Here is a 24,712-nt window from a genome sequence, read left to right on the forward strand (position 1 = left end):
TCCCTACACTGGTAATCTTAAGTATTATTTTTTTCATTTCTTCCCAAATGATTAACCAATTACTTCAACCATAAATTAACTATAAAAATGTTTGTGTGTAGGTATACATGTTTGTGTGTATAGGCATATGTGTGCATGCATGTGTGTGTTCTAATTTATATGTGCCACGTTTATTTTTAGGGGCAAGAAACCTAAAAGGGTTAAAAATGTTTTTTATTTCAAAGTACTTTCAATTTATACAAAATATATTTTTGTATCGTTTGAATTTCTTACAAGCATGTATAACTTTAAAATCGATGGAAAAAATATTCTTCTTTTCTTTAGAAAGAAAGAAGTCCTCAGTTTAATCTGCAAAGTGTCTAAATTAAACAGTTCCCAAAATATATAGCTTCAGCTCTACGATGACTAGTATCATTATTTCTTCTAAAACTTTGCTGAGGGATCCCTGGGTGGCACAGCGGGTTGGGCGCCTGCCTTTGGCCCAGGGCGCGATCCTGGAGACCCGGGATCAAATCCCACGTCGGGCTCCCGGTGCATGAAGCCTGCTTCTCCCTCTGCCTGTGTCTCTGCCTCTCTCTCTCTCTCTCTCTCTCTCTCTGTGTGACTATCAAAATAAATAAATAAAGAAATAAATAAATAATAATAAATAAATAAAAAATAAAAATAAAACTTTGCTGACTGAATCATTGTATGTATAAATGAAACTAAACAATCTGCTTTCTTCATTAGACCTTCAAAACAGAGTTGCTAATTTAAATGGAAAAAGATCCACAAAAAAGCCATACATGGGGATCCCTGGGTGGCTCAGCAGCTTAGCGCCTGCCTTCGGCCCAGGGCATAATCCTGGAGTCCTGGGATCGAGTTCTGCATCAAGCTCCCTGCATGGAGCCCGCTTCTCCCTCTGCCTGTGTCTCTGCCCACCTCTCTCTCTCTCTCGCTCTGTGTCTTTCATGAATAAATAAATAAAATCTTAAAAAAAAAAAAAGCCATACATGAAATCATGGAGTCTGAGGCACTTTCTAACATGTTAAACATGGGCCTACCCTGTTCACAATTCTGTTACATATTGTCAATAAAATTAGCAGCATGATACAAACTATAATATAGTGAATGTAGGAGAATTTAGAGTCAAAAAATAGTTCCGGTCCCCAATCTACCTATGATCTTCACCCTGGATGATCAGTTAACCTTTTGGGTCACACAGTTTACCTTTAAAAGAATAATGAAACATGGAAAATAACAGGGGTATTTTAAGGTTCAAATGAAATAGTGAACTAAGAGACACCTGGGTGGCTCAGTGGTTGAGTATCTGCCTTTGGCTCAGGGCATAATCCTGGAGTCCTGGGATCAGGTCCCACATTGGGCTCCCCATGGGAAGCCTGCTTCTCCCTCTCCCTCTGTGTATATCTCTGCCTCTCTCTGTGTGTCTCTCACAAATAAATAAATAAAATCTTTAAAACAAAAATAGTGAATTAAAAACACTTTATAAACTGTAATTTTTATTAACATAGTTGTACTAATTTTTATTAATTCAATTTAAGCCAAACTATTTGTCAAGTAAATTTTCGGAGATAACCACCCAAGACCTATTTCTACATGAAAGGGACCATTAAAAAGATACAAATGCTTCTCTATCCATGCTAAGTAAGACCTAGAAAAACAAAGCAATCACAGATTACAGAACCTGGCTTCAATGGCATGTTTTGGTTGTTATGCAGCATTCCAGTCATTCAACAAATGCTTTTTTAGTACCTCAACCTCACTCATAAAAGAAAAAATACAAACTTAAACTATACTATAAAAGTATTTTCACCTATCAGATTGGCAAAAATTCAAAAGTTTGATTGCATACAAAAAAAAAAAAAAAAAGTTTGATTGCAGTCTGTCGGTGAGCCTGTGGGGGAAAAGGTGCTCACACCTGGCAAGTGAGAAGACAATTTTGCAATATCTACCAAAACTGTAAGTGTACATATCCTTTGTACTTCCACTTCCTGGAAATTTACCCCACAGTTATACTAGCACTCATACAAAATAATGTACTTATGAAGTTATTCAAAGCATAACAACCCCAATACCTACCAAGAGAAGCCAGTGAAATACATTATGGTACATCTATTCAATGCAAAATTATGCAGGGAAAAAAAAATTGGAGAAGCTCTAAAAACTTAGGGAAGCTTTCTATGGAAAAACATCTAAGACATTTTAGGTGAAAAATGCAAGGCACAGAAATATATATAGTTTGGTACTATTTTTTACTCGCATTTGCATAAAGAAGTCAGAAAAGAGAAACAGGAAATGTAGAACAGTGGTTATTAGGGTAGGGTAAAAAACTAGGGAGATGAGACAGGTGAAAGATTTTAAACCTTTATATATATTTTGAACCATGACTACATTAGCTATGAAAAAAATTAAATGAAAAAAATATATAAGGGCTTAATATGTGCCAAGCATCATTCCAAGGGCAGTAACCTAAAATTTTATGGATTATATGGAGTTCATCTTCTGATGTATTCAAAAGAGCTGGTTGGCATTCCAGGAGAGGACAGGCAATCACATTTCATGGGTAAAGAAAAACTATGACTGAAGAACAAACTTGGTTTTATGAAAATTCCAAGTTTAAGAGAGAACCAAGATTAGAACCTAGTTCTTCATCCATTAACACAAGGCTTTGTTCTCTGAGGGTATGATAGCTTTGATTTGAACTACCTAACAAGTAGGCAATGTGCTAAGAGCACCAGAAGATGTCAAAAGTCAAAAAATCTCACACATAACTTCCTGGGATCTGCTGTTAATTCAGCCAAAATAAAAGAATAATTTCAAGATCAGTATTTCAAATATTCGTCCAATTAAAAAAAAAACTTTTTAGGGGCACCTGGGTGGCTCAGTGATTGAACCTCTCTGCCTTTGGCTCAGGTCATGATCCTGGAGTCCTGGGATCGAGTCCCGCATCAGGCTCCCCACTCCCTCTGCCTATGTCTCTGCCTTTCTCTCTGTGTCTCTCATGAATAAATAAATAAAATCTTAGAAAAACAACAACTTTCTTTTAAAACTAAAAAATGATGCCAATTAACAGGTGGTACAGGTGGCTTTGTGAGAAGAGCCAGATGGTCCTCTATCATGATCATCCTACACCAAGGCCACGTAATGATCATGAAATGAATATCGTGTTTGTCATCAAAGGTTCAACAGGATAAATTGGATTAACCAGGCTTACTAAGCAAAGAGCTTCCTCACTCTTCCTAAGATAGTCAAAAGTTATAAAGCCCAATATGTGGGCCCAAAAGAAGACCACAGACTCCATTCAACCATGACATGTGGAGTAGAAATAGGTCTCAGAAACCATCAGTTCTCTCATTTTAGAGATAAATTAACCAAAGCTCACAAGAGGAACTAAATGCCCTAGCCAAGGGGCTTGCCACTTAGAGACAGATGCAAAACCACTGGAAGAGACTGTGCTTCTCTGTGGTCTACACCAGCTACTTCCAAACTGTATGAATGATCATTTTTCATCACGAGAATTTTAAGAAGCAGTCTATGATAATTTCTAAACTCAAGGTATAGTCTGAGCTAGAAAATAACAAAAAGCAAACCAGAAAAGTCACTTTGTTTCCATCATATATCTCTAAAAAAACTTTTTACAAGATGGTCATCAACCAACTACTCTCTTCTTATAAACTACTTCAATTGTTAATATTACAAATTACCAAATACCTAAAATGTGCTAAGTACTATGTTAATTATTGTCATCAAAGAGAACACTGGAACAAGAACATAGAAGTTTTATAAAAATAATCAAGGATTGATCATATAGAAAATTACCAAAAATTTGAAATACTCGGGGTTCCCCGGGTGGCTCACTAGTTCAAGCATCCAACTCTTGGTTTCGACTTAGGTCATGGCCTCGGGGTCATGGGATCAAGCCCCCATGGGGCTCCACACTCAGCAGTAAGTCTGCTCCTCTCCCTCACCCTCTGCCCCCCTCTTCAACTCTAAGTTGGGTAAATAATTCTTTAAAAAAAAAAAAATGTTTTACTGCTCTGGCATGGGGCACCTGGCTAGTTCAGTCGGTAGAGCATGTGACTCTTGATCTTGGGGCTGTAGTTTCAAGCCCCATATTGGGTATAGAGATTACTTACATAAAAATCTTTTTTAACCTAAAAAAATAAAACAAAACACTCTGGCATTGTCATAGATTGCTAATGATAAAACCAATTAGTGAGCAATAGACCAAATATATTAAGTTTGCAAAAATGCTTATACCTTAGGACAAACAGTGACCCAACTGTTTCATTTTCCTTCTGGAACATAGGAAGAAAACATATTCCAGTCCTCTTTTCATCTAAAAAGGATGACACTACTGATTTATGGCCAATGGAATGTGATAGAATTGATGTAGGCCATTTCCATTAAAAAATTCTCCTCAAATAATCTTTCTCTTTTGCCATGCCAAAAGTCATGTATTGATAATAGTAGCATTCCAAAATAGAAGGAGCCTGGATACCTGAGTCACTGCTTAGAGGACAGCTGCCAAGACTATGCCTAATAAGAATACCTGCACTGGACTTAGTGTAAAAGATTTATTATGTTATGCCACTGAGATTTGCAGTATTTGTAGTAGCTAGGATTAATCATTCAAATTAATACAGTATTTTAAAAATATGCAATGGTTACAATGAAAAATAAGAATGAAATAAAATTATATGAAAATGCAGAATTTAGAATCCTTTTTTTCATCCTTAAAAAAAGTTTTTAATGCAATTTACATTATGTTGGGGGTTCTACCCCATATAATTCCTGACTGAATCTTTTAATGAGCATATGCTCATTGAAATTAAAAAACAAAAAAGGTATTATATAACTACTACTTTAATAATGGTCTTTAAAAGTAATTAAAACTACGGACGCCTAGGTGGCTCAGTTGGCTAAGCGTCTGCCTTCAGCTCAGGTCATAATCTCAGGATCCCAGGATTCAGCCCCGCATCTGGCTCTCTGCTCAGCAGCAAGTCTGTTTCTCCCTTTCCCTTTACCCCTTCCCCTGCTTATGTTCTTTCTTTCTCTCTCTCTCTTTCTCTCTCTCAAATAAATAAAATCTTTACTTAAAAAAGTGATTAAAAACAAAAAGATAAAATATCATTTGATTTTTTCATCTTTGCCACAGCAAAATTCAAATAACCTTAGTAACTCTAATTAAAATAATACCACTTTTTGTTAATATAAATAGATCTTCAATCACATCTTACCAAGCGTTATCACTTTATCTCAGTTGTTCCTCAAAAAAATCTGTCTTGCCAACTTCATAAAGCATCATTATCTCCACTTTAGAAATGGGAAAAGTGAGGTTCAAAAAGCCATGATTTTTGTCCAGTATCACACGGCTAGTAAATGGCTGAGCTAGACCTACTACTATCTAAGTATTTTCAATTTTTATTCAATATTTCTGCTATATACCATGTTTTGTTCCCTAATACAACCCAACACAGGTCAACTGATTATAACCAAGTGCCTTTCATTCAATATGTATTCAAAAGATGATTGTGATTTAGAATCAGATATTTATTTGTTCTACTCTCAGAACTGCCACTTATGGAGCAGTCCACAGTACAATACGTGCAAATGAATTCAGGGAAACCACGTCATTCTTCTATAAATAATAACTCTGTATATATACAAGGAATTACAGATATGAGAAGACATAAACTAGTTCCAATTTTGCCATATTTTTTACCATAATATTTTTAAGACTATGTTTTAAAGAAAATAAAATTAATACTGTACACAGGATTCATACAATCTATTTTATGATAGCTACCAGAATAAAAGCATTAACAGCTAACATTCATAATTAGGATTCATATAATCTATTTTATGATAGCTACCAGAATAAAAGCATTAACAGCTAACATTCATAAATAAACGATAAATTTACCAATTTAAGAACAATCCAAAAGCCATGTTTCTTTTATATATATGTAACAACTGCTCATGAAATATTTTTGGACAGCAAGACAGTTTAACTTTCCAAAAAGTAATAATAGCAAAGCTAGAGGCACTGATACTCACTTGTGTTACAAAAAACTAAAAATGAGATATAACAGTCTGTGGGTAAGTCCACAGATTCCATTACCTTTATATATCTTTTCAGTATTACACAAGTGAAGCGTGAAGTAGGTATCAAGGAGCTGATGGCCATTTCTATTAACAATGTTCCGGGCAGCAATGTTCCGAAGGTGTCTAAGACGTCGCTAAAAAAAAATCACAAAAAAGAAGGACACATTCAGCTTTCCCTCCTATAAAATTTTCTGAAAGTTAAGATCCAAAAATAAAACATAGAAATTTGTCCCAATTATTAATTTATTGAGCCAGTACCCTGAACCCAGTCTTATTTATGCCTCAGCATCCCCTATCAAATAGGAATTATACCTGCCCAATCTCATTTACAAGTTTGTTGTGAACATGAAATGACAACAGATATGAAGTATTGTTGAAGACCATAAATGTTATGTAAGTACTATATACCTGTACCATAGCATTAGTATTTCCTGGAACATAAACTAAGTAGCCATTTGCTTTCTTCCCTTCTGAAGAATACTAGCAGACATGTAAGTCCATCTCATACCTACACACAAGGAGTTTTTACATACATACACCCCTGTTGCTAGTGTAGTCTAGATGCCAGATCCTCTGTACAACCAGGAAAAGATGCCAAGCCAAATATAATTCACTAGTCACTCGAGCCAGCCAATAACCCAACTGTTATGAGCTTAAATTAAATCTTCACCTGACCATTAGCCAACCAATCTCTCTTTCCTGTTCAGGCCTCCTTTCCAACAACTTCTCCAACTAAGATGCACAGATCTTTTGGAGTCCCAAGTGCTGAAAAGGTAAATGCTCCATAAGCAACAGTAAAAATCAACAAAAATACAAGATAACAGATAACCAAATAAAAGCATATCAAAAACAGTAGATGTTGGCAATGCTCAAGCCTGTGCACATTAGATTCATTCCCAAAGGCTAGTTCCCAGCATCAGATAATTATTTTCAGACTTAAAAAATCAAGTGCTCAGTTTTAAAATATGCTTAAAGATCCCCTTTCAGACTGAAAGACAGCCCAATCTACTGAGGTAAGTCCATCTTCAATTACATATGCAGTCAGCTGGGAAAGTACAGTTCTTTCTTTCCATGAGCACAGCAACCTAATCCTTTCTCTCAATCTTGAGATTAAGATTCTTTGAAAGAGTCTATTATCTAATAAATTTGTGTAATACTTTTAAGTATGAAAAGGCCCAAATATATTTACAAAAAGTTCACAGGGCTAAGGTGCCTGGGTGGCTTGGTCGGTTAAGCGCCTGCCTCAGCTTGGGTCATGATTTCAGGGCCCAGGGATAGAGCCTGGGGTCAAGCTCTGTGCTAGGTAGGGAGTCCGCTTCTCCCTCTCCCTCTCCCTCTGCTCCTCCCCCTTAATCGTACTCTCTTGCTTGCTTGCTTGTTCTCAAATAAATAAAATCTTTAAAAAGTTCTTAGGGCTTATTCTAAAAGGCTCTTTTATATGATCTGTCAATGGTTTCCATTTCATACTCTGGATTTCAGCAACTACCATTCCTTCTATATATTTTTCATTAGCTCTCTCAATCAAGATTTTTAATTACCCTATAAACAATAATCACATCTATTTTGCTGTAAGATTGCAATTTTGGTCCTCTGTTCAGAGACCTGAAAATATTCCCCAGTCTCTAGAATAAAGTATACTTGCCCTATTGCTTTCAAAGCTCTGTATAATCTGACCTCTCTGCATCCTATCTTTATTTCTCACTAGATCTTCCACATACCCAAACCCTCAGTCACACATGAATGCTTAAGGTTCCATGAAAAAGATCATGCATGTTCCTAGCCCCAAGCTTTTGTTAATGCTAGCCCCTCAATCTAGAATACCATTCTCTTAGAGGAGAACCTATTTCTACTTCAAAGTTTGAGAGAACACTTCTCCTTCTTTTGTCCCTAATTGAAATTAGTCTTTTAAAAACTGAACAAAGGGGCAGCCCCGGTGGCGCAGCGGTTTAGCGCCGCCTGCAGCCCAGGGCGTGATCCTGGAGACCCTGGATAGAGTCCCACATCAGGCTCTCTGTATGGTGCCTGCTTCTCCCTCTGCCTGTGTCTCTGCCTCATTCTCTCTCTCTCTCTATGAATAAATAAATAAAATCTTTAAAAAGATAAAATAAAATAAAAACTGAACAAATAAGAACTTTGCTTCTATCTCTCCTATAGCACTTATTTCATTTAACCTATTCTTATTAGTTGATTAGTTATCTTCCCTATTAATCTAGGAGGAAATGACTTGATGATAGAGGCTATTATCATCACTACACTGTCAGCACTTATTAAATGCTTACCATAATATGCCATGCACTGTGCTAAACACTTTGTACATATGATCTTATTTAATCCTCATAACTCCATGATGTGAGGTTTTACTCATTATTTATCTCTTTATCCCAACATTCCTACATAACCTACATCTCCCAACATTCCTACATAAAATAGTAAATAATAAATGAGTAGTATAGCTCAAAAGAAGGCAGGAAAGGGATCCCTGGGTGGCGCAGCGGTTTGGCGCCTGCCTTTAGCCCAGGGCGCGATCCTGGAGACCCGGGATCGAATCCCACGTCGGGCTCCCGGTGCATGGAGCCTGCTTCTCTCTCTGCCTGTGTCTCTGCCTCTCTCTCTCTCTCTCTCTCTCTCTCTGTGACTATCATAAATAAATAAAAATTAAAAAAAAAGAAGGCAGGAAAGAAAAAGGATTATACCAATATATGTGGATATATATCACACACTTTGATCTCCTATACACACACACACATAATTGATACGATCTGGTTCTCCCCTATTGCCACAGAGAACAGAGTGAGTAATGATCTATCCTTCAACTCAAGAAAATAATTTTATGACAAATATAATAATAATGGAACAGACTGCCTTACAAAGCAATACACAAGAGTTGGACAGAGATATAATCTATAATTGATGAGCAGATACTGTTGAAGAAATCTTTCCAGTATTTTGGAAGTTAGCACAATCAGCTCCAAGACACCTTCTGATTCCAAGCTCTAGGATTCTAAAATTAGCAATGGAGGGAGTCTACAAACATTCATCCAGGTAGATTACCAACGTATCACTACTGTTTCCATGTTTCCTTTCACTAACATGAGCAAAACAGAGATCACCACATGAGGGCATTTCATAGGAAGGTTTACCAAAACAAAACAAAACAAAACAAACTCCTCCTCCACAAATTAACCAACTATACTTAAAGCACGGACTTTGAGCTATACAACTTTTTGCCCTTTCCACTATTTTATTTATTTCAAAAGCATTAGGGTAACTATTTTCATTACACCATGATGAATTAAAATACAAGACGCTCTCAGCAACTAGAAGGACAAAGGATATCAGCTCTGTGCAGGTAAATTATTGATGTAATCTTGGTGAAAGGCAGTAAATGTATACATGATCCCTCTTTTGCCCTTTGTCTTGGCTTCCTCTTTAATCATAAAACTGCTTTTCATTTTTAAAAAATGCTAAACTGTAATAAAATGAAGTTTAATTAATAATAGTGTGCCAATGTTACTTTTCAGTTCTGACACATGAAAAATGGTAAGGTAAGATGGTGACATTAGGGGAAACTGAATGAAGGAATTCTCTGTACATTTTTGCAACTTTTCTGTAAATTTAAAATTACTGCAAAAATAAGGTTTTTCTTAAAAGTTACTGCCTTTTTCAGAGTTAGGAAGTGTGTAACCAGGACAAAAAGAGTGCCAATAAGACATTTCACAAGTACTACTTAATAAAACTCTTCTCCATTTCCACCATTCACTTTAATCTCCCACCTCCTCTCTTTCTCTTCTTTCCCTAAGACTTTATGCAATTAAAAAGAAACACTGGAAGGTTAAGTAAGAAACTCATAAAAAATGATTACCTATGGGGGTGAGAACAAGCTGGAGGGAATAAGTAAGACTTCTCCTGCTACTTGTTTATATAGTTTTGACTTCTGTACCATATAAGTGTCTTACATGCTCAAAACAAATTTTAAATAAATAAGAAAAAGTGTAAATCAACTAACCTAGTCCAAAATATAATGGCAATACCAAAACTTACCACCAGTTTTAGGATATATTATCTACCTTCACCCAAATTATTAACCCTATAACCCAAGAAGTATTGAGGAAACCAGAGTGACATAAAGGATCCTCTCTTATTCATAGTTCCCCAAGATCTATACTTGAAAAACAGTATGTAATTTTACCTAATATGGAAATAGGGTTAGTTATGATTATGAAATGTTCTCCATGCATCATTCTTCAACAGTAGTTTAGGCAGCAAAGGTATACTCTTATAACGTCCACTCCCAAAACTAAAGCTGAACAGATTTTTATTTTTAAATTGGAATTAATATGGCTTAAAATCTTTGAAATGCTTTCTCTAAAACATCCTATATAGAGAACAAAAACACACACTAACATATAAAATTAAAATCTCCTATTCGGCTTTGATTTGTAATATTGATAGGTATAATTAGAGCAGAATTCTTTTTTTTTTTTTTTTTTAATTTATGATAGTCACACAGAGAGAGAGAGAGAGAGGCAGAGACATAGGCAGAGGGAGAAGCAGGCTCCATGCACCGGGAGCCCGATGTGGGATTCAATCCTGGGTCTCCAAGATCGTGCCCTGGGCCAAAGGCAGGCATTAAACCACTGCGCCGCCCAGAGATCCCAGAGCAGAATTCTCCTAATTAAACATTGGCAGTGAGCAAAAGATCAGTATGACACTAAATTCTTAAACATTTTTACAAATCTTTCAAATATAAATTCTAAAAAAAAGACTTAAGTGGTATGCGTTACAGATCTGAAACATTTGCTTTAGTAAAAAACGAATTACTCTTTAGTAACGATTGAAATTGATGCCTCTTAAGAATTTGTTAATACTACTACTGTTGTTAGGCAACTCCTTCAAAAACAAAACAGTAGTCTAAAGAAAAGTATTTTTTTTAAAGATTAATTTTTTTTTTCATTTATTTATGATAGTCACAGAGAGAGAGAGAGGCAGAGACACAGGCAGAGGGAGAAGCAGGCTCCACGCACCGGGAGCCCGACGTGGGATTCGATCCCGGGTCTCCAGGATCGCGCCCTGGGCCAAAGGCAGGCGCTAAACCGCTGCGCCACCCAAGGATCCCTAAAGAAAAGTATTTTGTTCTTTATTTTGTGTTTGTATTGTCCTGCCCAGGACCTATTTGATTAAAACAAAAAAACTCCTTTGCAGAACCACCCTCCCTACTATCAATCTCTAGGCTTCCTATAGAATTAACTCTACCTCCAACCCCAGGGATGTTCATGCCATGACTCAGATCAGGTCAATCAGCACATTCCTTCCCCCTAACCATTTTAGATGACTTAATTAGGACCACTGAAAGACTCAGAAATATTAAATTATTGAGAGTTCCTTTTTTTTTCCACACTGGCCCTGAACCTGGAAGCATACAGAGCTGGAGATGTTGGCAGCTGTCCTTCCATCACAGTGAAACCAAAGAATGAAACCAACAAAGAAGAAAGCAGAGTAAAGAGATGTGAGATTCGGTTCCTGACAACAATTTAAGTGTCTCTGGATCAAACCATACCTAAAATGAGAACTGCAATGACAACTACCAGCTCAATCTTCATAAAACTTTCAAAGATTACTACTAGGGAGATTTATGTTGTGGCTATCTATTTAAGATTCATCCCATTACAGGTTAGTAGATGAAGAATAATATTCTAATTTAGTGACAGGGTATACAGAAATGTTTCATTTTGTTAAACATCCCCATGTTTTAGGAAATGATCATTTCTGGTAGGTCCGTTCATTTTTGTTGATACAATTTTGAATCTCAATATGGGTGACAGCTTTAAAAACAGTCAAATCACACTTCAGAATGGAAAGATGTCCAAAGCAATTTTCAGTAGTGAAATATGTCACTGGGGTTCGATATTCCAGTGACATTCCCTTACAGGCATCTAAAATGTTCTGACTTCTGAAGTATAATAATGACCAAAGAGAACTAAGGTGCCTTTGATCTTGTTCCTCATCACTGCCATAGAGAGTGATTCAGGGAGGCTGATGGCCAACAGGAAGAGGATGGGGCTCCCATTCACCAGTCCTTCCCTGTCTTAACCCTTGCTTCAAAAACAAGAGTACTGTGGTTCTTTATATATTTATCATTCCACAAATCCCCACCATAGCCAAACTAAATAACTATCCCACACATGCCTTTTATAACTCGTAAGACCTTAGAGAGATTATCTTCAAAACACATTTTAAACCTAATTTGTTTAATCTACAAGAGCTATTATAAATCAATAATATCAATAATCTATAGTCCAATAGAAAAGGGAGTAAAGGATATAAAAAGGCAGACCACAGAAAAAGAAATGAAAATGGTCCATAAACATAGGAGAAGATGTATAATCACACTCCTAATGAAAGATATGCACATCAAAACAATCATTCCACCTCATGGCAGACTAGTTTCCAAACAATGACAAACCAATACATCACACCCCCGCATGCTCTCTTACTATGTGATATTGCCACTCCTCCATTACATAAAAGGGTCTATGTTCCCTCTCCCTTACATGTAGGCAAGCCTGTAACTATAGTAGAAATTAGACTACATGACTTCTGAAGCTAAATCATAAAACGATCTACTTCTCCTAGGCTGCCCTTAGAGCCCAGTCACTCGAATGTGAGGACACCAAGCAGCTACATGAAAAGGACTTCATACTTGTTCTCCACAGCTCCAAGTGAGATCCCAGCTACAGCTAGACACATAAGTGACCATGTCAGCCCCCAGCCTTTGAACCACCAGAAATGACAACAAATAAAGCAGAGAGAAGTCATTCCCACCACAGCCAAATGAAACTGCACAATCATAAGCAAATTAAATGACAGTGTTGTTTTATGCCACTAAATTTTCTTTCTTATTCACCAACAGAAAACGAAGAGACCTATCTGATTAAACAATCAAATTAGTCTTTGTCACGGTTGATATGAGTAAGGAAAATAATGCCAGAGGAAACATAAAATGGTTCAATCTGGAGGGAGAGCAATTTAGCAATATTTATTAAATTTTAAATTGTATGGGATCCCTGGGTGGCGCAGCAGTTTGGCGCCTGCCTTTGGCCCGGGGCGCAATCCTGGAGACCAGGGATCGAGTCCCACATCGGGCTCCCGGTGCATGGAGCCAACTTCTCCCTCTGCCTGTGTCTCTGCCTCTCTCTCTCTCTCTCTCTCTGTGACTATCATAAATAAATAAAAATTTTTTAAAAATTTTTAAATTGTATATAATATTTGAGCAAGCAATTCCACAAGGCACAAAAATGTGTGCAAATATGCTTATTCTGATATTGGCTGTAAGAGCAAAAATTTAATGACCACACTTAAGTTGTAGTACATTTATACAACAGAAAATTATGTATCCGTTCTTTAAGAAGTCCTAATATGAAATACAAAAGAGCATGCAATTTCAAATGTTCACATAAAGAAATATTACTATATACTCTGAATGATGTAGATCAAGGGTTGCCAATTCATTCTGTAAAGCAGCAGAGAATAAATTACTTTAAGTTTTTCAGGGCATATCCCTTCTCTTCATATTCTTGTTTGTTTACAATCTTTTAACCAAGATAATCTTTTTTAGTCTCCTCAGTTACAAATGCCAGTAACTGTTGGCCAGTTTGCTAACCCCTAATGTAGAACGGTATCTATATTAGTAGATAGTAATAGTAATTGTATCCCACAGATACTATGAGATAATCTTTTAAAGTAGCATTTGTCTTAGAAATGTAGTTAAACCTGTCCCCTTTCCTAAATCCTCATTTTTTTCAGGTCAGGCCTTTATTCTCCGCCTGAGACTAGGCTAAACGGCATGGAGGAATAAGGCCCATGTTGTCTCCAGTAAACTCAGATTACCACTATTTTGATTTTTTTTTTTTTAAGATTTTACTCATTTATTCATAGAGACAGAGAAAGAGAGAGAGAGGCAGAGACACAGGCAGAGGGAGAAGCAGGCTCCATGCAGAGAGCCTGACGCGGGACTTGATCCAGTGTCTCCAGGATCACGCCCTGAGCTGCAGGCGGCGCTAAACCGCTACACCACCGGGGCTGCCCTGGTATATATTTTTTTTTTTTGAGGGACCACAAAAGCAAACCTGACAGATGATTAGTTTTCCATATTCCCACAGAAGGTAAAAATGCTGAATTACTAATTGAGAATTTAAGCTTGATAAATTAGATCAGTCTTTTAAAAAAAATGCAAAAGCTCCTTCTAAATTATAGCATTCAGCCACCTAATTTTTCTAATCTTTGATCCCACCTGAAAGACTCCCTGTAAAAAGTGTTGAAAAGAAAAAGCTTAATTTAAAACTAGTGCATGAGGGACACCTTGGTGGCTCAGCAGTTGGGCCTCTCTGCCTTTGGCTCAGGTCGTGATCCAGAGGTCCTGGGAAGGAGTCCCACATTAGGCTCCCCACAGGGAGCCTGCTTCACTCGCTGCTTACATCTGCCTCTTTCTCTGTGTCATCATGAAAAAATAAATAAAATTTTAAAAATAAATTAATTAATTAAACTAGTACTTGGTGCTATTGGCTATAGGCAAATAGTGCCAAGAGCCAATGTTACAGATTTAAACGAAAAACCTACCAATTCTAATCTCTCATAAAATACATGATAGCTCCTACCCCTGAGTGCTCTCTGATGCAAATCATAACTAAAGCCTTTATTGTGTCAGTTCCTTCAGTTCTCACTCAGTCCCAGAATTTAACCCAGTTATTTAGTAAGTACTGCTAAATTATAATACAAACTTCTCTATAGGAAAAGACAAAATAGATCTCTGAACTTTCTACATTTCTTATACACGTTGGCTCTGGGTTTTTTTCTCTCCACCCTGTCCACCCCCAATCTTGGTGGAAAGTCCCAACATGCCTTTCTTCCTCCCTGTTTCCTCTGGGTAGTGTTGCTCTAAGAAGCATTCTCTAGCATTGTTCTCTGCCTGTATCTCTCATCCTCCTTCTCTTGTTCCCTTCTTCCTTCTATTTTATCTTGCTCGTTTCTCCTTCACAGACCATGCCAGGAACTGTGGGGGTACAAACAAGGCATTCCCTAATTTCAGAGTATGTAACCTTAATTTTAAAAAGCTGAAGTTTGTGCACACAAAAAGGCAAATCTGAGGTCAAACAATCCAGCAGTATACTGTCAGTGAGCATTTACTAGAGAAGTGTTATTCTAGAAATGTTAAGACCAAAGAAAAAAGACACAGAATTACACAGGATGACCTGGAAGATACAAATTGGAAGAGGAGACAGCTTTCAGTGGTCCAAGTGTTAAGAGTAATATCATGGCCATAATTTGCTTCAAAATAATTCAAGTGAGAGAGGGAGGATGATTAGGCAGGCATACAGGTAAAAACAAGATATGCCATCACGTGGCAATTACCAAAGTCAGGTAACTGGGAGTTCATTATGCAACCGCTCATATATATGCATTTCAATATACACTGATATAAAAAAATATATATATACACTGATATATACAATACATATTTTACTATACATATTTCATTATTCACCAAAAATTCCATATTAAAAAAGTTCTAAAGTAATATTCTAAGAACAGGGACACCTGGGTGGCTCAGTGGTTAAGTATCTGCCTTCAGCTCAGGGCATAATCCTGGAGTCCTGGGATTGAGTCCTACATCGGGTTCCCTGCAGGGAGCCTGCTTCTCCCTTTGCCTGTGTCTCTGCCTCTCTCTCTCTCTGTGTCTCTCATGAATAAATAAATCTTTAAAATATATATATTAATAAGAACAGGAAAAAAGGGTAGACCATACAGGGGCCTAAAGCAAAAATGGGCTTAACAGGGAGACTAGATAATGGATATGGATGAGGATGAAAAGATTGACAAAAGAAATAAGGGAGATAAAAGGCCCTTACAGAAATATGAACTAATCAATAAAGGTGTTAGGGCAATAGAATACCCATAAAAATAAAAATAAAAAAGAACGAAAGAAAGGAAAGAAGGAAGGAAGGAAAAGATATGTGTGTGCGTGTGCTTAGAAAACATACTCTATACCTTATATCAAATTCTAGATGGCTTAAAAATATTTAAATGTAAATAATTAATGCATAAAGTACCAAAAGAAATGAGGAATTATTTTATAATCTCAAAAGTCCAAGAATGACAAAAAACTCAGAAGCTATAAAAAGGAAAAAAAATCAATAAATTTTACTACATAAAATGTTTTTAAATTATGCATGGCAAAAACTGCCATACGCAAAGTCATAGGAAAAACAACCTAACCAAAAATTTTTAACTCACATAACCAACTGCACTAAAACATAAAGAGCTCCCAAAAATCAATAAGAAAAAAAAAATCCAACAACCCAACAGGAAAAAAATGGCAAAGAATATTAACAAATAATCCACAGAAAAGGAAAAACAAACAGCACTTAAACATGAAAAGATTCTCAACCTCACTCGTAAGAGAAATGCAAATTAAAACTACACTAAAATTGGCACGGACCAAAAAGTCTGCTAACATATTTAGAGGCAAGGCAGTGGCAAAACAAGCACTTGGCAGAAAGAGTACAGGTGGAAAACATCAGAAGATGGCAATCTGGCAGTATCTACCAAAATTACAAATGCAGTCTCTGACCCAGCAACTTGACTTCTCCATTTGTGGAAAAAATATACACTTAGAAATATGCAATGTAATATATGTAATACACTATTGTCTGTATTAGCAAAAAAACTAGAACTACATTAAATGTCCATCAATAGGGACCTAGCTAAATAATGATATATCCGATAATGGAGTACTAACTAGCTAAATAATGATATATCCGATAATGGAGTACTAACTAAAGAATAAATTAATGGCAGCTCTCTGAGCACTGATATGGAACAATCTGTAAGATATTAAGTAAAATTTTTAAATTTTTAAATTTAAATTTAAGGGACACCTGGGGGTTCAGTGACTGAGCACCTCCTTCAGCTCAGGGCATAATTCTGGGATCTTGGGATCGAGTCCCACATCGGGCTCCCTACCAGGAGCCTGCTTCTCCCTCTATCTATGTCTCTGCCTCTCTCTCTGTGTCTCTCATGAATAAATAAATAAAATCTTTAAAAAAAAAAAAAGTCTCCTAAATTACATAATAAACAAGTTGCTCTTTAAAAAATAATAAATAGGGGCAGCCCCCGTGGTGCAGTGGTTTAGCTCTCTCTCTCTCTCTCTCTGTGTCTCTATTAATAAATAAATAAAATCTTTTTTAAAAAATTAAATAAATAAAAATAATAAATAATAAATTTAAATTTTTCAATTATTAAAAATTAAATTTTTGTTAAATACCTAACTGCTAAATTATATATTATATATTATACATATAGTTTATATATTTTATAATATAAATAATTTAAAAATAATTAAATAAAAATAAAACACAGGGCACCTGCGTAGCTCAATCTATTAAGCATCTGCCTTGGGCTGGGGACATGACCCCAGGATCCTGGGATGGAGCCCCTCATTAGGCTCCCTGATCAGTGGGAAGTCAGCTTCTCCCTTTCCCTCTGCCCCTCCTCCTGACCTGTGCTCTCTCTCTCTCAAATAAATAAATAAAAATCTTAAAAGAAAAATAAAAAAAAAACACAAAACACCAAAGTTTGGGGCACCTGGGTAGCTCAGTTAAGTGTCTGACTCCTGATTTCAGCTCAGGTCATGATCTCAGGGCTGTGAGAACAAGCCCCACATCTGGCTCTGGGCTAGGCACGGAGCCTGCTTAGGATTCTTTCTCTCTCTCCCCACCAGCCCCTGCTCACTCTCTCTCTCTCAAAAGAAACCATGAAAGTTTACATTAGTCAGTGTGTTTAACATGTTAGCATCTGTGTTTCACAGGGAAAAAAAAGAATATAATTATGTAATTAGTGGAGATGCATAAAATATAATTGGTAACACTGGTTATCCCAGGGAAGGGAAAATGGGTATTTGGAGTACAGAGTAGTATGGAGACTATTCACTGTACCCACTTATACACCTGTGAATTGTGATCCATATGAATATATATATATTTTTTTTTTTTTTTTAATAAAACCAGGGGCACCTGGGTGGCTCAGTCTTTTAACCATCTGCCTTTGACTCAAGTCATGATCCCAGGGTCCTGGGATGGAGCCTGGCATTGCTGAGCAGGGAGTCTGCTTCTCCCTCTTCCTCTGCCTCTTCTCCAGCTTGTACGCTTGCACACACTCTCTCTTTCTCTCTCTCTCAAATAAATAAAATAAATCCTTAAGAAAAAGAGAGAGACACAGCAATCAACCTTTAAGCAAAGGTATCTGTAATAGCCATTACCAAAAGCAGTGTGACATAGTAATAAGAGTTCAAACTACAGTCAATAATCCTGAACTCCAGGGTAGCTCTATCACTCACTAGTGGGCAGATCACTTACTTTCTCTGAGGTTGTTTACCCTCCCATAAAAATGGAGATATTTCCTGTATGCCTACTTCTGTGGGTTAAGGATGAGATGAAATAATGGATACAAAAGCTCTCTGAAAAATCATAAAGTACTTTATAAATACAAAGTATTAACAGAAATAGAGATGTTGAGAAAGGGATGTGGTTATCAGTATAAAATGATTAATTGGTTTAGGCATTTCTAATTTGAAGTGAAGAAACATTTAGAATTCATTTATCTAAATAGAGGTGACATGGTGTCAAATATAATAGATCTCCAAAGGACAAACATTCAATAAATAGGATTGCAAAACTGGAAAACATCCTGAAGGTCATCTAAGCCTCTGCTAGATGGATTACCTGAGACTTTGTTGGAGACACACAATCTTGGGTCCCCACTACAGATCTACCCAATCAGAATCTATATTTTAACAGGACCCCCGGGTAATTTTTATGTACACTTTAAGTTTAATAAGTACTAATCTAGGGGGATCTCTGGGTGGTTCAGAGGTTTAGTGCCTGCCTTCGGCCCAGGGCGTGATCCTGGAGTCCTGGGATTGAGTCCCACATTGGGCTCCCTGCAGGGAGCCTGCTTCATCCTCTGCCCATGTCTCTGCCCCTCTCTCTCTCTCTCTCTCTCTCTTTCTGTGTGTGTGTGTGTGTGTGTGTGTGTGTCTCATGAGTAGATAAATAAAATCTCTAAAAAAAAAAAAAAAGAATAAGTACTAATCTAGGCATCTTATTCATTTTTCAGATATAACACTGGGGCCATAAGTAAAGGGACTTAGCCGTGTTCACACTAAAAGTACCAAAATCAAGATTTGGACCCAGGACTGATCTCTTGGACTATGTGTATATGCGTGCAAGTACACCATGTATTTGCTTCCCAGAAGTTTCAAAAGCCAGGAGACATCTTTGCCCTGCAGATATCCTATGACCCCATCATTTTGATCAGCCACCAGCCCATCAATTTTTTCTTTCTTCACTATATCTCTGGCATATCGTTCCTTCTTTTCCACATTCTTCATTCATTGCCCTAAAACTATTGCTGTGTATACTATGAAAAATCAGCTTCCTTCTCTTATCTAGGTATCAACTACCTCTTCTGCAAACAAGACTGCTCTTACAAATAGCAAGCTCTATAAATTCCAAAAGAAGATGCAAGCCATTAAAAACCATTAAATATTGGCACAACTGATTCTAGGCAGAATTTATGTTTGAAACCTAGCAAAACGAGCAACTATAATTTGGTAATCCTAATCCAGAAACTTCCTGTTGTCACTCCCACTATTTCTTTCCCATCACCTTCTCCTTTTTGCCCTAGAACTGACTCAGGTCTTCATCTAATAAGGCCCCTCTACTACAATCAAGCTTTGCTAAATAAATCCAAAGGCTCTGAATCTACTGTCTATTACCATTTTCTATCCCAATCTGTCCCATTACAGTCTCAACATTCACAAACATTCTCATATCTTCATAATTCTCTCCTATACACTATATTCTAATAAACCAAAGTATTTCATTCAACGTTTCTTGAATATCCACGATGTGCCAGGAACTACACAATGAAAAAGAAGTCTAAATACCTTTGATTACTTTTTCCTACATAAATTCAAGAAAATTGAAAGCCCTTGTCTCTGCCCTATGTGCATTTCTGCACCAACAAGTTTTGACTTTTGGGGGGCACCTGGGTGGCTTAGTCAGTTTAACCATTCAACTCTTCACAGAATTGTAATGAAGAGTAAATGGAGTGACTACAAAGTACTTAGACACAGTGATGGTACATGCGACATTGGTACATGTGACAGTTCAACATTACTATTATTATCAACCATCCTAAAGTTTCCTCATTCTTTTGTGGTAAGTTTACCTCAGAGCTTCAAAATCTATCCACTGAAATGGAGCTATACAGGTTTGTGAAGTTACAAGCAAAGATGAAACTGGAAAACTACATTTAAATTCAACAAGCAGAATGGGAAAAACTCTGAATTTAGAACCAGAATAAGTGGGTGTGAACACTAGTTCTTCTGTGTTCTTTCCTGGGCCTTGATTTTCTTGCCTGTTAAATGGGAGAGGTGGCTCTAACTACTGTAGCTAAAAATATGATGAGAATGGTTTTAAAGAAATTAGCTACTACAAACAAAGCAGCAGGGTAAAAGATAAAGAGCGGGAAACTTGCTCATGAATAAGTGTTAAAGTATATCTCTATAATGGAATGTGATAAGACATCACGAATCTTGGCTGGAGGCAAATATAGCAGTAAATGGTAATCACAAAGTTACACTAAAATGAACACCTACAATTTAGTAGGCAAACAATAAAACACTATGACCCAGCTCCAAAATCTCCACTTTTGACATATCCCTCCTGACTTCCCTGTCCCATCCACTACCCCAAACGAAGATGATCATTTCTCCCTTCTGTGCTACCATGACTTTGTGTACATGCCACCATCATGTAGTACTTGCCACAATGATGCTTTACTGCCAATGCTCCCCCTAACTGAGTTCTATTCCTACAGCACTTAGCACAGTCCTAGCACAGAGTAGGACCTCAATAAGTGATGGATGAACCAATGAGTAAATCACAGATAATACTAGCGATTTCACTATGCCATGGGAGGCAGTACCCTTAAGTACATGGTAACATTTAAAGCTATATTTTACGCAAAGCTCTTAACATATATTTTATCACAACTCTTTGCCCTTCTGTTGTCTCAATGACTATAAGCTCTTTAAGGACCAAAACTATGTCTTTTTATTCTAAGTGGCTAATGGGCAAACACACAGATATTCAATAAATGTCTGTTGATAGAAGGGAATGATGAATACATGAATAGAACTGTCTCATCACTCAGACCTCAATCTTACCTTATTTAGAAATTTTGTCAGCAGTCTTCTCACCACTCTTTCCACTACTGCTCTCTCTTCTTGTGTCAACTATACTTGAATTTAAAAATGAACAAATTAAAAAAAAAAAAAAAAAACTATCCTCCCATTCTTGCTTATAGTACAATGCCGAAGTCAGACTGGTAAACATGGAGAGAGTGTTAAGAGCTGGGAAATTTTTGTTTTGTAACATCATAGCCAAGACTGGTTCAGGTAAGAACCATAATAGATGATAAATCTTGGGGGAGAAGAGCAAGATATATGCATGTTCTCTAAGTATCTCCCTACAAACTATTCATTAGTCATACGCATGTGCACCTGCACACATACACAGAATTCTAAAGTTGAGGAATCAGATAATATCTTGATCAGGTGATCAAACTTAACATCACCAGTAACGAACAAATGGACACTATGTGCATCCAAAAGAGATACCTTATAAAGGACACGTTACTTTATATGAAATACTCCAAGTGAGAATGCATAACCTGAATCTAATCAAAAGGAAACATCAGATAAACAGAAAATGAGGTATGTTCTATTTTAAAAAGGGAAGAGGTGGGCAGCCCAGTGACTCAGCAGTTTAGCGCCACCCTCAGCCCAGGGTGTGATCCTGGAGACCCCGGATCGAGTCCCACATCGGGCTCCCTGCATGGAGCCTGCTTCTCCCTCTGCTCTCTCTGTGTCTCTCTCATGAATAAATAAATAAAATCTTTAAAAAAAATAAAAAAGGAAGAGGTGATCTGTATTATGATACTGACATTTAAAAAAAAAAAAAAAGCTGTGAAATGCTTTCACAGAAGACAAACGCACCATGTGACCCTAGACTGGATCATAAACTGGAGGAGGAAAATTTCTATAAAGGACATTATGGGATCAACTGACAAAAGTGGAATATAAACCACAGATTAAAGTATATCAATATTAAGTTTACTGAAATCGATAACTATGCTGTGGATATGAAAGAGAATGTATCTTTTTAGGAAATACATTCAGAAATATTTAAGGGTAAAAGGTCATGATAACTCAAATGATTCACATATACCAAAAAATCTTTATCTATATACACAGAAAGAGAGAACTTGCAAATGATAAATCACAGGGAATAATGCTAACAGTAAACAATTCTGGATAAAGGGTCTAAAGATAAGGTGTTCTTGTACAAGTTTCATTTTTGCAATTTTTCAATAAACTTGAAATTCTTTCTAAACAAAAGGTGGCCTGGGTGGCTCAGCAGTTGAGCATCTGCCTTTGGCTCAGAGCGTGATCCCAGAGTCTCACGTCAGGGTCACCACAGGGAGCCTGCTTCTCCCTCTGCCTGTCTCGTCTCTCTGTGTCTCTCATGAATAAATAAAATCTTCAAAAAAAATTAAAAAAAAAAAGAAGAAGAAGAAGAAGAAGAAAAGAAAAACAAGTCCTAGCTAATGCAATAAGAAAAATTACAAAAGAGTATAGATTAGGAAAAAAAGAGTATAGATTAGGAAGGAAGAAATAAAACTGTTTTTGCCACAGATTACTTGATCATCTATGTAGAAAATCTGAGAAAATGGACAAAAAACTCTAGGAACTAATAAGCAATAATAGCAAGGTTGCAGGATACAAGTTAACATACAAAAGCTTTATTCTATACCAGCAATGAACAAGGGGAATTTTAATTTAAAAACACAATACCATTTACATTAGCAAAAAGTAAAATAGTTGATATGAATCTAACAAAATATGTACAAGATATATATAATAAAAACTACAAAACTCTGATAAAGATATCAAGAACTAAATTAGGTGGAGCAACATTGCATATTCATGCATAACAAGACTCACTATTGTCAAGATGTCAATTCTTCCCAATTTTATCTACAGATTAATGCAATCCCAATCAAAATCCCAGCAAGTTATTTTGTGGTTACCAACGACTGATTCTAAAATTTATATGGACAGGCAAAGACCCAGAATAGCAAACACAATATTGAAGGAGAACAAAGTTAGAGGACTGACACTACCTGACTTCAAGACTTACTATAAAGCTACAGTATCAAGAAAGGGTACTATTGGCAAAAGAATAAATAAATCAATGGAACAGAAAGCCCAGAAATTGACCCGTATACATATATTCAACTGATCTTTGACAAAGAAGCAAAGGCAATACAATAGAGCAAAGATAGTCTTTTCAACAAACAGCACTGGAAGAACTGGACACATGCATGCAAACAAATGACTAGATACAAACCTTACATCCTTCACAAAAATTAATTCAAAATGGGACTAGAGACCCAAATGTAGAATGCAAAACTATAAACCTCATTGAAAATAACAGAAGAGGGACGCCTGGGTGGCTCAGTGGTTGAGCACCTGCCTTCGGCCCAGGGTGTGATCCTGGGGTTCCAGGATCAAGTCCTACATGGGGCTCCCTGCATGGAGCCTGCTTCTCTCTCTCTCTCTCTCTCTCTCTCTCTCATGAATAAATAAATAAAATCTTAAAAAAAAAAAAGAAAGAAAGAAAGAAAGAAATACAAATAATCCAATCCCTCTCCAATCTTCTCTTGCAAAAGTTAAGACCAGAACAAAGTTTCCCAAAGTTACCCTAGTTACTCCCAGACCAGCTTTAAACAAGTCTTCCCACTTACACTATATTAAAGGAATGATTATTTGTTTTTAAGAAGCTGTAAAATAGGAGCACCTGGGTGGCTCAGTCGGTTAAGCGTTTAACTTCAGCTCAGGTCATGATCTCAGGGTCTTGTGATGGAGCTCAGCATCAGGCTCCCTGCTCAGCAGGGAGTCTGTTTTTCCTGCTCCCTCTGCCCCTCCGCATCTCCTGCTCTCTCAAACAAATCAATAAAAACCTTAAATATAAATAAATAAAATAATAAAAGAAAAATACTGTAAAACTATGTTCAAATATATTCTGCTACTCCAACAATAACAGAAGTTAGAGAAATATTGTTCACCAGTCTAATGCAGTATTTGGTATACAGCAGGACTTTATTATCATCAATTAATTAAATTTTCCTTTTTTAAAAGGTCTTATGTTTACTTCTTAGTATCAATTTATTTAATTTTTATTTTTGATATAACTTACCTAAAATATGCTGCATATTTTGCTACCTCATTAAAAAGGATATTGATAATGTAACCTTTTCATGAAAACTCAAGATAATAATCATGAGCTATACCTCTTAGAAATCTTCAGGTAGCTTTAAAATAGCCAAGATTATATATGAAAAATGCAGCTAAGGTGCAATTAAGAAATTCTGCAATTCTAGTGTCCCCATCTAATAGTAATCAGACGGATGTTTTTTCATA

At 36.6% G+C, this 24,712-nt stretch overlaps 1 protein-coding gene across 6 annotated transcripts in view; it reads right to left on the reverse strand.

Moving 5' to 3' along the window:
* UVRAG (UV radiation resistance associated) overlaps positions 1–24,712 on the reverse strand; it is a 313,277-nt gene that overhangs the window by 277,882 nt on the left and 10,683 nt on the right. For 5 of the 6 annotated variants that reach the window (XR_005375642.1, XR_005375643.1, XM_038568582.1 and 2 more), the window contains exon 2: positions 6,125–6,242. Coding sequence is in view for 4 of the 6 variants with exons in the window: in XM_038568582.1 (XP_038424510.1) it covers positions 6,125–6,242 (118 nt within the window). In the remaining 2 variants the exon portion in view is untranslated. Of the gene's footprint in view, positions 1–6,124; positions 6,243–6,516; positions 6,541–24,712 lie in introns of those variants that run through there. The other variant, XM_038568581.1, reaches the window with a different exon arrangement.

The sequence above is a fragment of the Canis lupus genome, chromosome 21 (genome assembly GCF_011100685.1).
Source record: "Canis lupus familiaris isolate Mischka breed German Shepherd chromosome 21, alternate assembly UU_Cfam_GSD_1.0, whole genome shotgun sequence".
In the NCBI taxonomy this organism is placed as follows: domain Eukaryota; kingdom Metazoa; phylum Chordata; class Mammalia; order Carnivora; family Canidae; genus Canis; species Canis lupus.